The sequence below is a fragment of the Glycine soja genome, chromosome 17 (assembly GCF_004193775.1).
Source record: "Glycine soja cultivar W05 chromosome 17, ASM419377v2, whole genome shotgun sequence".
NCBI classification, from domain to species: Eukaryota; Viridiplantae; Streptophyta; class Magnoliopsida; order Fabales; family Fabaceae; genus Glycine; species Glycine soja.
In genome coordinates this window covers 33,880,211-33,893,672 of record NC_041018.1, presented here as the reverse complement: position 1 = coordinate 33,893,672, position 13,462 = coordinate 33,880,211, and the positions used below count along the sequence as shown (strand labels likewise).

The following is a 13,462-nucleotide window of genomic DNA, read 5'->3' as shown; positions in this document are numbered from 1 at the left end:
CTACCAAAATACAGTTTACAAACAAAAAAATGGTTGTTTTAATTATGCATTGAATTATGTATTGAAATTCAACTGTCAGAATTTGGAGTTTCTAATTTGGAATGGTTAGATTGTCAGACTAATGTACAAATGCTAATCGACAAGTCATAGTTGTCAACTGTCAACACAAGAAAAGAGTATATTTGGTTTGAATAAAATATTATCTTATTTTATATATTAAAAAAATTGTATAAGTTTGTTTGTCCTATTTTTGAAATATACTCTTATATTATTAATTAAAATACAATTTAGATACGAGTCACACTGCTTTTCATTAAAAATTCTAAATATTTTTTTTCTTTTTTTGTTACTTTAATAAATTCTTATAATTAGAAAAAAAATATTTTAAGAATTTCGAACGATATTTATCAATGGTATGGTAAAAACTGTCCGGTCATTACCACGTTTCAAAACTTTTTTCTTTGTCTCTTTTTTCTTTTTATTTTCCTCTTTTCTTTTCTTTAAAATTTGTGCAAAGCACGACTCTACTTCTAGTTTTATCTATATTTATATAATTATATCTACATACCCCTTTCAATCTACCATTTTTATTTGTGTTTTTAAATTGAATTCAATACTTCTTTGAAAGTTAAAAAATAATTTCATAATACAATTTAAACTATTCATTACCGATTAGGGTTAAATAATTTTTAGGTCCCTCAACTATTTCAAATTTTGGCTCAGTCTCTCTTCAATTTTTTTCTCACTTTTAGTTCTTGTCGAATTTTAAATTACTGGGTTTAATCCCTTTAATAAAATTCATTTTTACTCCTTTATTTATTTTTATTACTCAAAATTTATCTCTGTGAAATTGAACTTTTGCCCTTTTTTCTATGTTTAGACTCTTTTAGGAACTAATTTTGAGTTATAAAAAACAAAAAAGGTATTAAAAATGGACAAATATTTTTAGAAAGACTAAAATTAGTCATCCAATGACATGAACTAAAAATATTTTTTTAATAGGAACTAAAAGTTAAAATCTAAAATATTTGAGGGATTAAAAATTTATTTAACCCTATAATTTGTATATTTAAAAAATTATTTATTATGGATTTTAATTATAATAATTTATATATTAATTTTTTATTTATTTATTTTAATTATATAAAATAAATATTTATTTTCATAAATTATCTAAAATACTAGTAGTAAGAAAAAATTAAATATGATATTTTATTAATTATTTATGAAGGTAAAAAGATGTTTTTTCAAAAATAGAGACTATATTTAGTGTTTTTTATTTTATTTTTTTAGGGCCACTTGAATCTAATTTTTATGGAGACAGTCCTGTTAAAGTGAAGAATATCAACAACGTACTTAAAAAACTAACTCTTTGGAGGATTGAATCCATCTTATGTAAAGGAAATTAGGAATATACTATATAAACTAACGACGTATGGAAGAAACTTTTTTAGAAGAGTCAAAACCTACTTTGATAATTTTTATGTTTTAAGGGAATAGTTTCATGACTTCTGACTATGGGAATATTTTCTTTTGGAAAGAAAAAAAAAAAAAAACTAACTAGAGTGTAGTAACCAAACGGAGAATATTTAGTTCTTGCAGAAGGGGCAAATCCTTCACAATGTCACTAAGGTTTGAATCTCACCAAAAAAAAAAAAGTGTTCATAGTACTTGATCATGTCTAAAAAATGATGCCTTCAAAAGTAGATAATAAAACCAAAAAAACTATAGTTTTGTGTTTTTGGTGTTTTGAACACATTTGTCAATAAGATAAAACTTAGATATAATCTTTGAGATGTCTCTAATTTCATTTTCGAATTAAAATTGGAGTTAATTTCACCTTCATAACTTATAGTAACCTTTAAAGCAAACCTAGGCTGACCTAATTTAAAATTCTCACTATTGTCTGTCGTTTCATAGCCCGCACATTATTTTCTAAACACTCCATTTGTTTGTTGTCTCTCTGGCATGCTTAGTTTCCTCAACAACGTTTTGCTTTGTCTGTATCATGGTCTAAGACACCCACTAAAATTGAGTTAAGGAACTCTATAATGTTCCATGACATAGAGTTTAAAATTCATATACTACCGATGATTTTACACATTCAAGCGATTAGTCACAATAAAAATAGTTTTATAACTTAAAAAATTAATTACTATAAAAATCAACATGACCATATATGAAAATCTCTAGTCTCTACAATGAAAAAACTCTTTACGCGCTTGTGAGAGGGCATATACTATTTTCTTAAACATAATGTACTACAATTTTTTTTGTCATTGATTTAGTAATAATTTGCAAAGCGGCCAAAAACAATAGGGCAAATAATGTCTTTGATAGTCACGTAGTTTTAGTGCAACTAGTAGAGATACCAAGCTTTGTTTTAATCCAACTTTTGCTTTATCCATTTAATTCCAAAAATGTCAACGCTAAAGAATCTCCCTATAAATACCAACAAACATGGATTCTTCAAAAGTCATATAAGAGAGGAAAAAAAAGAAGCAATAGCACTCCTTGTATCATGAAAATTGAGAGCAGCAACATTATGCTCTAAGGTTTGATTTTAATTTGTCTCACTAATAATACTTTGTGTGAGATCAATGGAGGGCAGTGACACACCTAGAGTTGATGCTCAACGAGTGAGTAGTGGTTTCAACATGTGGAGGAGCCATTGCATGGGTGTTTTCTCAACTTCTGAACGTGAAGAAGATGAGGCAACTCTAAAGTGTGTTGCAATAGAGAGACTCCTTGCAAAGGCACGCATTATTAGGAGAAGAGACCTCAACCAAGTTGAAGGAAAAGAAGAAGAAGTTGACATCAAGCAATTAGAGTTATCAGAGAGAAAGAGTCTTCTAGAGAGACTTGTGAAGATACCAGAAGAAGAAAATGAGAGGTTCTTGTTGAAACTCAAGGAGAGGATGGACAGGTGAGTCTTAATAGAATTCATGATTGACACCACCAATTTGATGAAGTTTTTGCCTATTTGAAAACATTTTCTGCTTTCAATTTTAATTACAAAATTGTCACCATGTTTGTTTTTCTTTGCCTTGTTTTGTTAAATTTCTTAAAAGCACTCAGAGGATAAAAAGAAAACTAGATCAACTATACTTCTCTCATAAGTTAAAATTAACTTATGCACAAGTTAAAATATTTTTTTGTAAAAGTTAAATGAAAGGATTTTTATAAAAGTTGAAGTGTATAAGTTGATTTTAAAGTATGAGAGAAACTTACCTTCTTATTTTCTTCTGCTATAGGTACTTATTAAGAAGCTTATGCATGCAGAGTCTTTTCTTTATTATAGTTTGAGAGTTGAAGCAATGTCTTCCACTCGTTTGAAAACACCCGAATTCTGAAGCGTTGACTTGGAAAATTTGATTATGATATCTTACATTTGTTATGTGAAACTAAACTTGCAGAGTTGGGCTTGAAATTCCAACAATTGAAGTTCGATTTGAGCATTTAAATGTTGAAGCACAAGTTTATGCTGGAAGCAGGGCATTTCCTACATTAATAAACTTCTTTGTGAATTTGCTTGAGGTAATTCAAATCTCACATAATGTTCCCTCCCTTATTCATATCATTGTTTTTATCTCCAATTTTTTATTTTGTTCTGTCTTTTTTTTGTTAAGGGGTTCTTAAATTCTCTTCACACAATTCGAAGTCCAAAGAAACCGCTACATATCCTTCAGAATGTTAGTGGAATCATAAAGCCTAGAAGGTGATTTCAAAGCAATTTCTTTGTTAGTCAGTTTGAATTTTTGGTTGATTTTGCTAAAAATATCCATTGTAAACTGTCCATTTAGATATAAGGGGTCTAGCTTAGTTGGTTGAATAGGATACATGAGTTGTTGTAAATTCCTTTATACCTGTCTTCAATTCCTACGAATAAAAAAAACCTGTCCATTTAGATCTTTTCTTGTTCTGATAATGAGTTTCTTTTTGCAGAATGACATTGCTTTTAGGGCCACCAAGCTCTGGAAAGACCACTTTGCTGTTAGCGTTGACTGGAAGACTTGGTAAAGATTTGAAGGTAAGGAAACCAATTTTAATTATGATAGCCTAAAGAGATTAAATAACAATTCTCTAATTATAATAACCATAGTTTGCAGTTAAGTAATTCTTGAATTATAATAACTAATATCATTTGAGATTAAACCTCAGCATTCTGGGAGAGTAACATACAATGGGCATGGACTTGAAGAGTTTGTGCCACAAAGGACATCAGCTTATGTAAGTCAACGTGATAATCACATTGGAGAAATGACTGTGAGAGAAACATTAGCTTTCTCTGCCAGATGTCAAGGAATTGGACAGAATTACGGTAACCGCAAAAAAAAAAAAAAAAGAAACCTTTTAAATAAATTCAAATCTTTTATAAGGCTATTAATCTGAATTTTGAAATATATTACTTTGCAGAAATTTTGACGGACCTATTGAGAAGAGAGAAGGAAGCAAATATTGAACCAGATCCTGATATTGATGCCTATATGAAGGTTAGAAATAAGATTGAAAAGGAAGACTTTAATCTTTATGTTTGAAATGCTGAACACACTGAATTGTGAAGAAGCTGCATTGTTTCTTGTTGTTCATTGCAGGCAGCAGCACTAGAAGGAAAGCAGACCAGTGTGGTCATTGACTACATTCTCAAGGTAAAAAAAGTGAAGATTCATAGCTATAGAAAACTTGTGATTTTGTGAAACATAAAAAGTCTTTTATATTCTCTTATAAAATCCTGCAGGTTTTAGGACTTGAAGTGTGTGCTGACATCATGGTAGGAGATGAAATGATAAGAGGTATCTCGGGAGGGCAGAAAAAGCGACTCACAGCAGGTAGACTCTTGTAGACAAGAAAAACGTGACAAAAATTTGACACTTGATCAATTTGAAATTTTTAATAATGATGTTGATTGATTGAAATTGTTTGGTGAATAATGCTTAGGCGAGATGCTGGTTGGACCTATAAGGGTGTTTTTCATGGATGAGATATCAACCGGTTTGGACAGTTCCACAACTTTTCAAATAATCAACTCTATCCAGCAATCCATCCATATTCTGAATGGAACTGCACTTGTGTCTCTGCTACAGCCAGCCCCAGAAACTTATGAACTATTTGATGATATAATACTATTAACAGATGGCCAAATTGTGTACCAAGGACCAAGAGAAAATGTACTTGAGTTTTTTGAATCAACGGGATTCAAGTGTCCTGAAAGAAAAGGAGTAGCTGATTTCTTACAAGAAGTATGACTGTGATTCACATAGTCTTGCTTTCAAAACTTTTCTCTCTTTTTAAAGATGTAGAGTTAATTTTTTTTTTCTCTTGATGTGCAAAATAGGTGACATCAAGAAAAGATCAATGGCAATATTGGGCGCATAAAGAAGAACCTTATAGCTTTGTCACTGTCAAGAATTTTGCTGAAGCCTTCCAGTCATTTCACATAGGTCAACAACTTGGAGATGAGTTGGCCAATCCTTTTGACAAGTCTAAATGTCATCCATATGCATTGACCACAAAGAACTATGGTGTTAAGAAGAAGGAGCTGTTGAAGGCTTGTGCTAGCAGAGAATTTTTGCTTATGAAGCGCAATTCCTTCGTCTACATATTCAAAGCCACACAAGTGAGTATCATTCAAGCACTAATGAGCCTATTTGGATAAACTTCTCCAGAAGAACTTCTAGGAGAAGAAAAAATGAAATAAGCTTTTCCATAAGCTAAAATTAGCTTATTAGCTCATGCATAAGCTAATTTGTAGACGCTCTATCATACAGCTTATCCAAAAGTTGATTTTTAACTTATGCATAAGCTAATTTTAGTCCAAAACTGTGTAGTTCAATTTTCCTTTTTTTTTTTGTATTTTATGTGTCCTTAAGCATGTCTTGTTCTTCCTTTTCAGCTTACTTATTTAGCTATATTGACAACAACATTATTTCTACGAACCAAGATGAGCCGCAATACCTTGGCGGATGCAGAAGCTTACATGGGTGCTCTATTCTTCACAGTCACTGTTGCTCTGTTCAATGGAATATCAGAACTGAATATGGCCGTCATGAAACTTCCTGTCTTTTACAAGCAAAGAGACCAGCTTTTTTACCCTTCATGGGCATATTCTTTTCCACCATGGATCCTCAAAATACCAATAACCCTTGTTGAAGTTTTCATCTGGGAGTGTATTGCTTATTATGCTATTGGCTTTGATCCAAATATTGGAAGGCAAGAAGAAACTATGATCATTGCTCCTCAACTATGCTACTAATTACTTACTCATTTTTTGGAATCTAATGAGAAATCTTATTGGCAGGCTTCTAAAACAGTACTTGGTAATCTTTTGCATTAACCTGATGGCATCAGGGCTTTTTCGGATGATGGCTGCATTAGGAAGGAATATTGTAGTGGCAAACACTGCTGGGACATTTGCACTGCTTGCAGTTACAGCCTTTGGAGGATTTGTGATTTCACGAAGTAAGAAAATGTTTATGTAACTGTTGAAAAGTTGTCTTTAATTGTGGCCACCCCTAACTTGCTTTAATAATGGCCTTTCTGAGCTGGCCTTCATTCCAGCCTCCAGCACCTTCATTGTGCTAGGGGTGTATGTAGTCCCACATTGTCTTGAGATATGGCCTAAGTAGTGGTTATATAATGATCTATACCTGTTCAAAATTTCAATATTTCATTAATTGATCTATTACAATTTACGAGGGCAAGCCTTGACACAGCAGTAAAATTGTGCCTTGGTGACCGATTTATCATAAGTTCGAATCCTGAAACAAACTCTTTGAATATGCAAGAGTAAGGCTGCGTAGAATAACCCTCTCTCATACCTTAGCATAGTGAGCAGTCTCCGCGAACTAGGGTACATTCGTTTTGATCTATTACAATTTACAAGGAATGTATTTATAAAGTACAAAGACACTAGCTCTAACTAGCTGACAGCTGTTGTAACTAACTGAGGTAGCTCTAAGCTACCCACAGGTCTATACTACTAACAGTATAACCTATAAAACATATACACTATCACTTATAAGACTTCGGCAAGCCTCACTTACAAGCTAGTTTTTTGAGGCTGAGTTAGAACCTAAATCCAAATTATAAGATGATATTAAAGTCCATCCAAAATCTGTTAATGGGTTACTTCTATTTCTCTAGGCTCTAGATGAATTTTTTAAGCAAGGTTTTAAATTGCAGTCGCAGACCTTTTCTAAAACCATGTTCATTGGGATGGGGTGTGAGTTTGAGTAAGACCCTAAGATCAAATGTTTCAAAATTGGCTTATTTAATGAACTTTTCCTATGATTAAACTGTAATTTTGCATCAGAGGATGTGCACAAATGGTTGCTGTGGGGTTACTTTTCCTCACCACTGATGTATGGACAGGCTGCTATAGCTGTGAATGAATTTCTTGGGCATAGTTGGAGAAAGGTAATCATACCCTCTGTCCTTAATGGTGAAGATATTCTATGAAAAGAATGAGCATTGGGAAAAGATATTTATATAAGACAACTGGCTGAGATGTTTTGCAGGTTAGTCCTAATTCCAATGAAACATTGGGAGTATTGATACTGAGATCTCATGGATTTTTCCCTGAAGCTTATTGGTATTGGATTGGAATAGGAGCATTGATCGGTTATGCTTTTCTGTTTAATTTTCTCTTCACCTTGGCTTTGCAATATCTCAATCGTAAGTACCATCTTTGAGTTGTGATCTTTAGTAGCACTTCTTTTCTGATCACAAATGCATTCTGTTCATTGAATATGTTGCTGCTGCAGCATTCAGAAATTATCAATCAGGGCTACCCCAAGAGAAGCTGCTCGAGAGAAATGCTTCAACAGCTGAAGAGTTCAATCAGTTACAAGCAAGAAAGAGCTCTTCTGGTGAGTCAATTAGCTCTAAGCTATAGGTTCTATGTTTGTAGCTTGACTTTTGGTATTTAAGCCATAACACAATTATTCTGATGAAAAAACAGATACAAAGATGGAAGAAGTTGGTGAAAATAACAAAGCTACTGATAGAGGAAAGAGAGGCATGGTTCTTCCTTTTCAACCTCTATCGCTCACTTTTGATGAGATAAGATACTCAGTAGACATGCCACAGGTACCTTATGTTAAGATATAATATTTCAATTAACTTCTCATATATATGTTATTGGTTGTATACTTGTATTTAAAAGGTTAAAGTACTTGTTTGATCCTGTGTTATAAAACTTAAGTTTTAGTCCCTGATAGGGCTTATAGGGACTAAAACTAAAGTCACATAATAACAGCATGGACCAATGTGTACTAATAAGGGTGTATAGGGACTAAAACTTAGGTTTTCTTTTTTTTTTTTTTTGTATACAGGAACTGATTCCTAAATAAGTGTCACGTATAAGGAGTAAAATGATTAGTTTAAAATATGTTTGTGTGTTTTCTTCAACTTTTTGACCATGTTATCTTGATTGTAGGAAATGAAAAGTGAAGGAATCTCTGAGGATCGTCTAGAACTTTTGAAGGGTATTAGTGGTGCTTTTAGGCCAGGAGTACTAACAGCTCTGATGGGTATAAGTGGTGCTGGCAAGACTACTCTACTGGATGTTTTAGCTGGGAGGAAAACTAGCGGATACATCGAAGGAAGCATCACAATATCCGGATACCCAAAGAACCAAGAAACATTTGCTCGCATAGCAGGATACTGTGAACAATTTGATATCCACTCGCCCAATGTCACAGTTTATGAATCTTTGCTATATTCTGCATGGCTTCGTTTATCTCCCAAAGTTGATAAAGCAACTAGAAAGGTAGTTCAGGACAATTTTCATCTTTGTAGAGGCATGAATGTCATGATTTTAAACTAGATTCAAATATCATAATATTGCTCAACAGCAAACAAGAAGAAAAGTTTTATCCCACTAGGTGAAGTCAAATACATGGATCACACAATGCATTTAATGGATTAAGTTAAAGACCAAAGTATCATAGTATTGCTCAAAGTGCAGAAAAGTCTATCAATGATCAGCTACCTTAAAAAAGTACTGACATGTGGTTTTGGAAGTACAACTTATTAACTTCAAATCACTTATGCAGATGTTCATTGAGGAAGTTATGGAACTTGTAGAGCTTAATTCATTAAGAGAAGCACTTGTTGGATTGCCAGGAGAGACTGGACTGTCGACGGAGCAGCGCAAGAGGCTTACAATTGCAGTTGAACTTGTCGCCAACCCATCAATAATTTTCATGGATGAGCCAACCTCTGGCCTTGATGCTAGGGCAGCTGCAATTGTGATGAGAACTGTGAGGAACACCGTGGACACAGGACGCACTGTGGTTTGCACCATCCACCAACCAAGTATCGATATATTCGATGCCTTTGATGAGGTAAGAAGTCTAACTATCCTGTTTTGAGTACTTTTTAGGATCCAATTGCAAGGTATGGGACTTGAGTCTTGCATTGGAAGTATGAGATTCTAGTGTGGAATTTATAAGGCCTCGGACTCTCAGTGGTGTGATTCTCCCAAGGTTCTTATCAATACTAAGTTTGAAATAGTTAAGTACTTCAATGTCAACCTTTTCAGCTGCTACTTCTGAAATTGGGAGGGGAGCAGATATATGATGGTCCAATAGGAAACAACTCTTCCAATCTGATCCAGTACTTTGAGGTGAGTCTAGTGTCAACGAGATAGAGAATATTAGTTGCTTCTATAGCATTAACATGTTTAGTTTATCTATTATTATAGGCTATTCAAGGAATTCCTCAGATCAAAGATGGTTATAATCCAGCAACTTGGATGTTGGAAGTTACATCAGCAGCAAAAGAGGCAAATCTTAAGGTTGACTTAACAGAAGTGTACAAAAATTCAGAACTACACAGGTTAGAATCCTGACTTGAACTATATTATGATTGATAACATATATAAAGAGCACATGTAGGGATGGAAATCAGCAATTATTTTGATCCTTTAGATGTTTTAAGTCAAAGCTTCAAAGTCCAATGTGTCTAACTCAGAAGACCGGACCAAAACTGGATGTTCTCCTGGTGGAGAATTCTCGTATAAATACAATTTAAGTACAAGCTGTCAAGCTGATTTTCAGACCACTAAATTAGCTAAACTGCCATATATACATTTGCTCTACAGCAGATTATCCTAATTAAGAGAATCACAGTTACAAATAAATGTACAATGGCATATAATTTGCATTTGCCATGAATTCCATTGTCACAATGTTCCATAATCATGAGAACACAGGGGTACCTCAAAAAAAAAAATGAGATCACAAGGTTATTTTTTTCAATTTCTATTTTTACAAATAAATAATTGCGAAAGGTCATCTTATTTTAACTTCATTTTTTTCAAAGATTTATACCAGAAACAATGAAACATGATTTTGTTGTTTTCACCGTTTCTTATATAAGTCTTTGAAAATAGAAAACAAAGTAAAATTAAAATGGCACTCTCACAAATAATTGCGAATACAAGAAATAAAAACAAAATGTTTTCTCAAAGAAAACTGGTCTTTTAATGCAGTAGTGTTGAAAGATCTTGAATTGGTTCTGATACTTCCCATTGTTCATCAGGAGAAACAAACAATTGATCCAGGAGCTTAGTTCACCTTCTCAAGGTTCAAAAGATCTATACTTTGATAGTCAGTATTCACAAAGTTTCGTGGCACAATTCATAGCTTGCCTATGGAAACAGCATTTGTCATATTGGAGGAACACATCATATACCGCAGTTAGACTCCTATTTACAACAATGGCAGGTTTATTGATGGGGGTGATTTTTTTGGACGTTGGCAAGAAAAGGTATTTGGAAAATAAAACAACACATTATATAATAACTAAGTAGTTTAATTTTGATATATATATTATCGGTTAAATGATCCTATACTGAGAATCAATTAGAAATTATTTTGTCTATAACTTTTAAAGAATTTTAATTTATAACCAAAGCATAATTAGATCAAAATATAAAAAACCTCAGTCTATTCCAATTAAATTTATAACTAAAGCATGAAAATGAAATTCAAGACAAATTTTTAATTACCATTTGAAATCAATAGTCACAGGAGAAAGGAGCAAGATGTTTTCAACGCAATGGGTTCAATGTATGCTGCTGTTACCTCCATTGGGGTTATAAATGGTGCCTCAGTGCAGCCTATAGTAGCAATTGAGAGAAATGTATTCTATAGGGAGAGAGCTGCAGGAATGTATTCAGCTTTGCCATATGCTCTTGCACAGGTATTACTACAGCTCAGTTGACAAATAGTCTTCTTTTTTTGTGTGAACCATTTATCATCTTTGTTAATAACTAATTTCTATCGAAAAATTTGAGTGACCACTTTTGGTAAGATCTCTCTAGACACAACATTAAAACTGGAGACCTTACTGAAGAGATTAGTAAGATTCGAATGCAGTTATACTTGAACTAATGTAGTGTTGGTAATTGGAAAATAGTTATTACAATCACGTAAAGTAATAAATCCTTAAAAATAATTCATAAGATAAAACCCAAATAGATATTTATGAGTATAAATGTAAAATAAAAATATTTTACAAATTTATTGCACTCCTAATTTACTTTTCAATCTATAGATTTCTTAGAATATGATTCTTATATATAAACTGATAAATTAACAATATATCCACTCTTTTTGAATTAAAATACCTCATAAGCTTAACTCAGTTTAAATCAAAGGTAGACGGTACATTCTCCCTCTTTCTACACTTACTAGGACACATCATTGTCCAAGCTAGGGTGAGTTGTTAAGGACTCATGAAAATTAATAGTTGAAACTCAGGGCTTGTATATCATCAATTACAGGTTATTATAGAGCTTCCCCACATCTTGGCTCAGGCTCTGATATATGGTCTCATAGTATATGCCATGATGGGGTTCGAATGGACAACATCAAAGGTCTTCTGGTATCTCTACTACACTTACTTTACTTTCCTATACTACACTTTCTATGGTATGATGACCATGGCCATAACTCCTAACCCACATGTTGCGGCCATATTGTCCACCTCATTCTATGCAATATGGTGCCTTTTCTCAGGCTTCATCATTCCCTTATCGGTGAGTTACAACTTTGAGTTTAATTTTGATATAATATTTGTATAATTTACTAAGTCAATCAATTATTAATTATCCTTTGAAAAACTTTACATATAGTTTTATAGGTGTTTGAAAAAATTTACATATAATTTTATAGGTGTTGTATGTACTGTCCAATTAAAATTAAAGTTTCATATTGGTAATATGTTTACTTCTTTAATGTAAACATTTTTTTCACATAATTTTGAGGTAAAACTCTAATTTTAGTTGGAGAATAATATATATAACACTTATAGAACTATGTATGTAAGTTTTTTTCTTATAATATATATAATTTATAAAAGAATTATTACAAAAATCAATAATCTAGTCATACATCAATATTTCCCAAAAAAAATATGACAATCTTAGATAATACTAACTTTTTTTATTATCAGTGCATTTACTAATTAAATTTTCCAACTTATGCTAACATCATTTTTATATATAACTTGAAACTTATTTTGAAAACAAAATATGACAGAGAATACCCGTATGGTGGAAATGGTACTATTGGATTTGCCCTGTTTCATGGACCTTGTATGGATTGGTGGCTTCCCAATATGGAGATGACATGGACAAACTTGAAAATGGTCAAAGGATTGATGAATTTGTGAAGAGATATTTTGGGTTTGAACATGATTTTCTAGGAGTAGTTGCAATTGTGGTGGCTGGTTTCTCAGTGTTGTTTGCACTTATCTTCGCCTTTGGAATCAAAGTATTCAACTTTCAAAAACGATGAAATCATCGCAATGCTTCTCAATCCAGAGCTTTTGTGCATCCATTTGAAGCATTGAGTCTATGTTCTCAAATCTTAGTCAAAATAATTTATATGAAAAACGCCTACTCGTGACGGCTGAACTGAATTTTGCAATTCCTTTGTAAGATTCGTTCATAGTATATAAATTGGTCCACTTGTACTTAATTTTCATGCAACCAATATATTACCTTAAAGAGATTTTTTTTTTAAAGTTCTTCAAGCATGAACCATTCAGCCAAATTTTTTTTTTAATTTTGCTTATACGAAATTCTGCTTCTTCTTTTTTTTTATATATAACAAATTGATCAAAAGGCTTAACTTTTACAATGGTTCAACCTAAAAAAAATATATATGCATAAGAAGGTAATATAAATGGCAAAGAGAATTGTGACACCCTCTACCCCTCACATATATATTAATAAAGGAATAAAAATTCAAATATTAATTAAAAGTATTTTTAAAACATTTTTAAATACAAGCTTTTCAAATGGGTAAAAGGCTCACATTCACTTTCTTCTACATCATATTCAAACTTGTCCAAATAAATAATAAAGTCATCTCGACTCAAAGAAAGTCATATAAGTCTCATACAATTAATATAGAACCAATATCCTAATGTCACATCCTATCAGAGCGTG

At 32.4% G+C, this 13,462-nt stretch overlaps 1 protein-coding gene across 1 annotated transcript; it reads left to right on the top strand.

The window, feature by feature from the left end:
- The first annotated feature begins 2,497 nt into the window (after nt 1-2,497).
- Nucleotides 2,498-13,015, top strand: LOC114392996 (pleiotropic drug resistance protein 1-like). Its single transcript, XM_028354252.1, has 24 exons — nt 2,498-2,926; nt 3,417-3,537; nt 3,630-3,718; nt 3,946-4,030; nt 4,162-4,321; nt 4,417-4,493; nt 4,596-4,649; nt 4,739-4,829; nt 4,939-5,240; nt 5,336-5,617; nt 5,894-6,210; nt 6,299-6,459; nt 7,313-7,416; nt 7,518-7,674; nt 7,764-7,868; nt 7,961-8,088; nt 8,438-8,770; nt 9,057-9,347; nt 9,545-9,628; nt 9,707-9,840; nt 10,546-10,773; nt 11,031-11,208; nt 11,792-12,046; nt 12,549-13,015. The coding sequence occupies exons 1-24, from the start codon at nt 2,601-2,603 to the stop codon at nt 12,804-12,806; spliced, it is 4,320 nt and encodes a 1,439-aa protein (XP_028210053.1). The 5' UTR covers nt 2,498-2,600; the 3' UTR covers nt 12,807-13,015.
- The last annotated feature ends 447 nt before the right edge of the window (nt 13,016-13,462 follow it).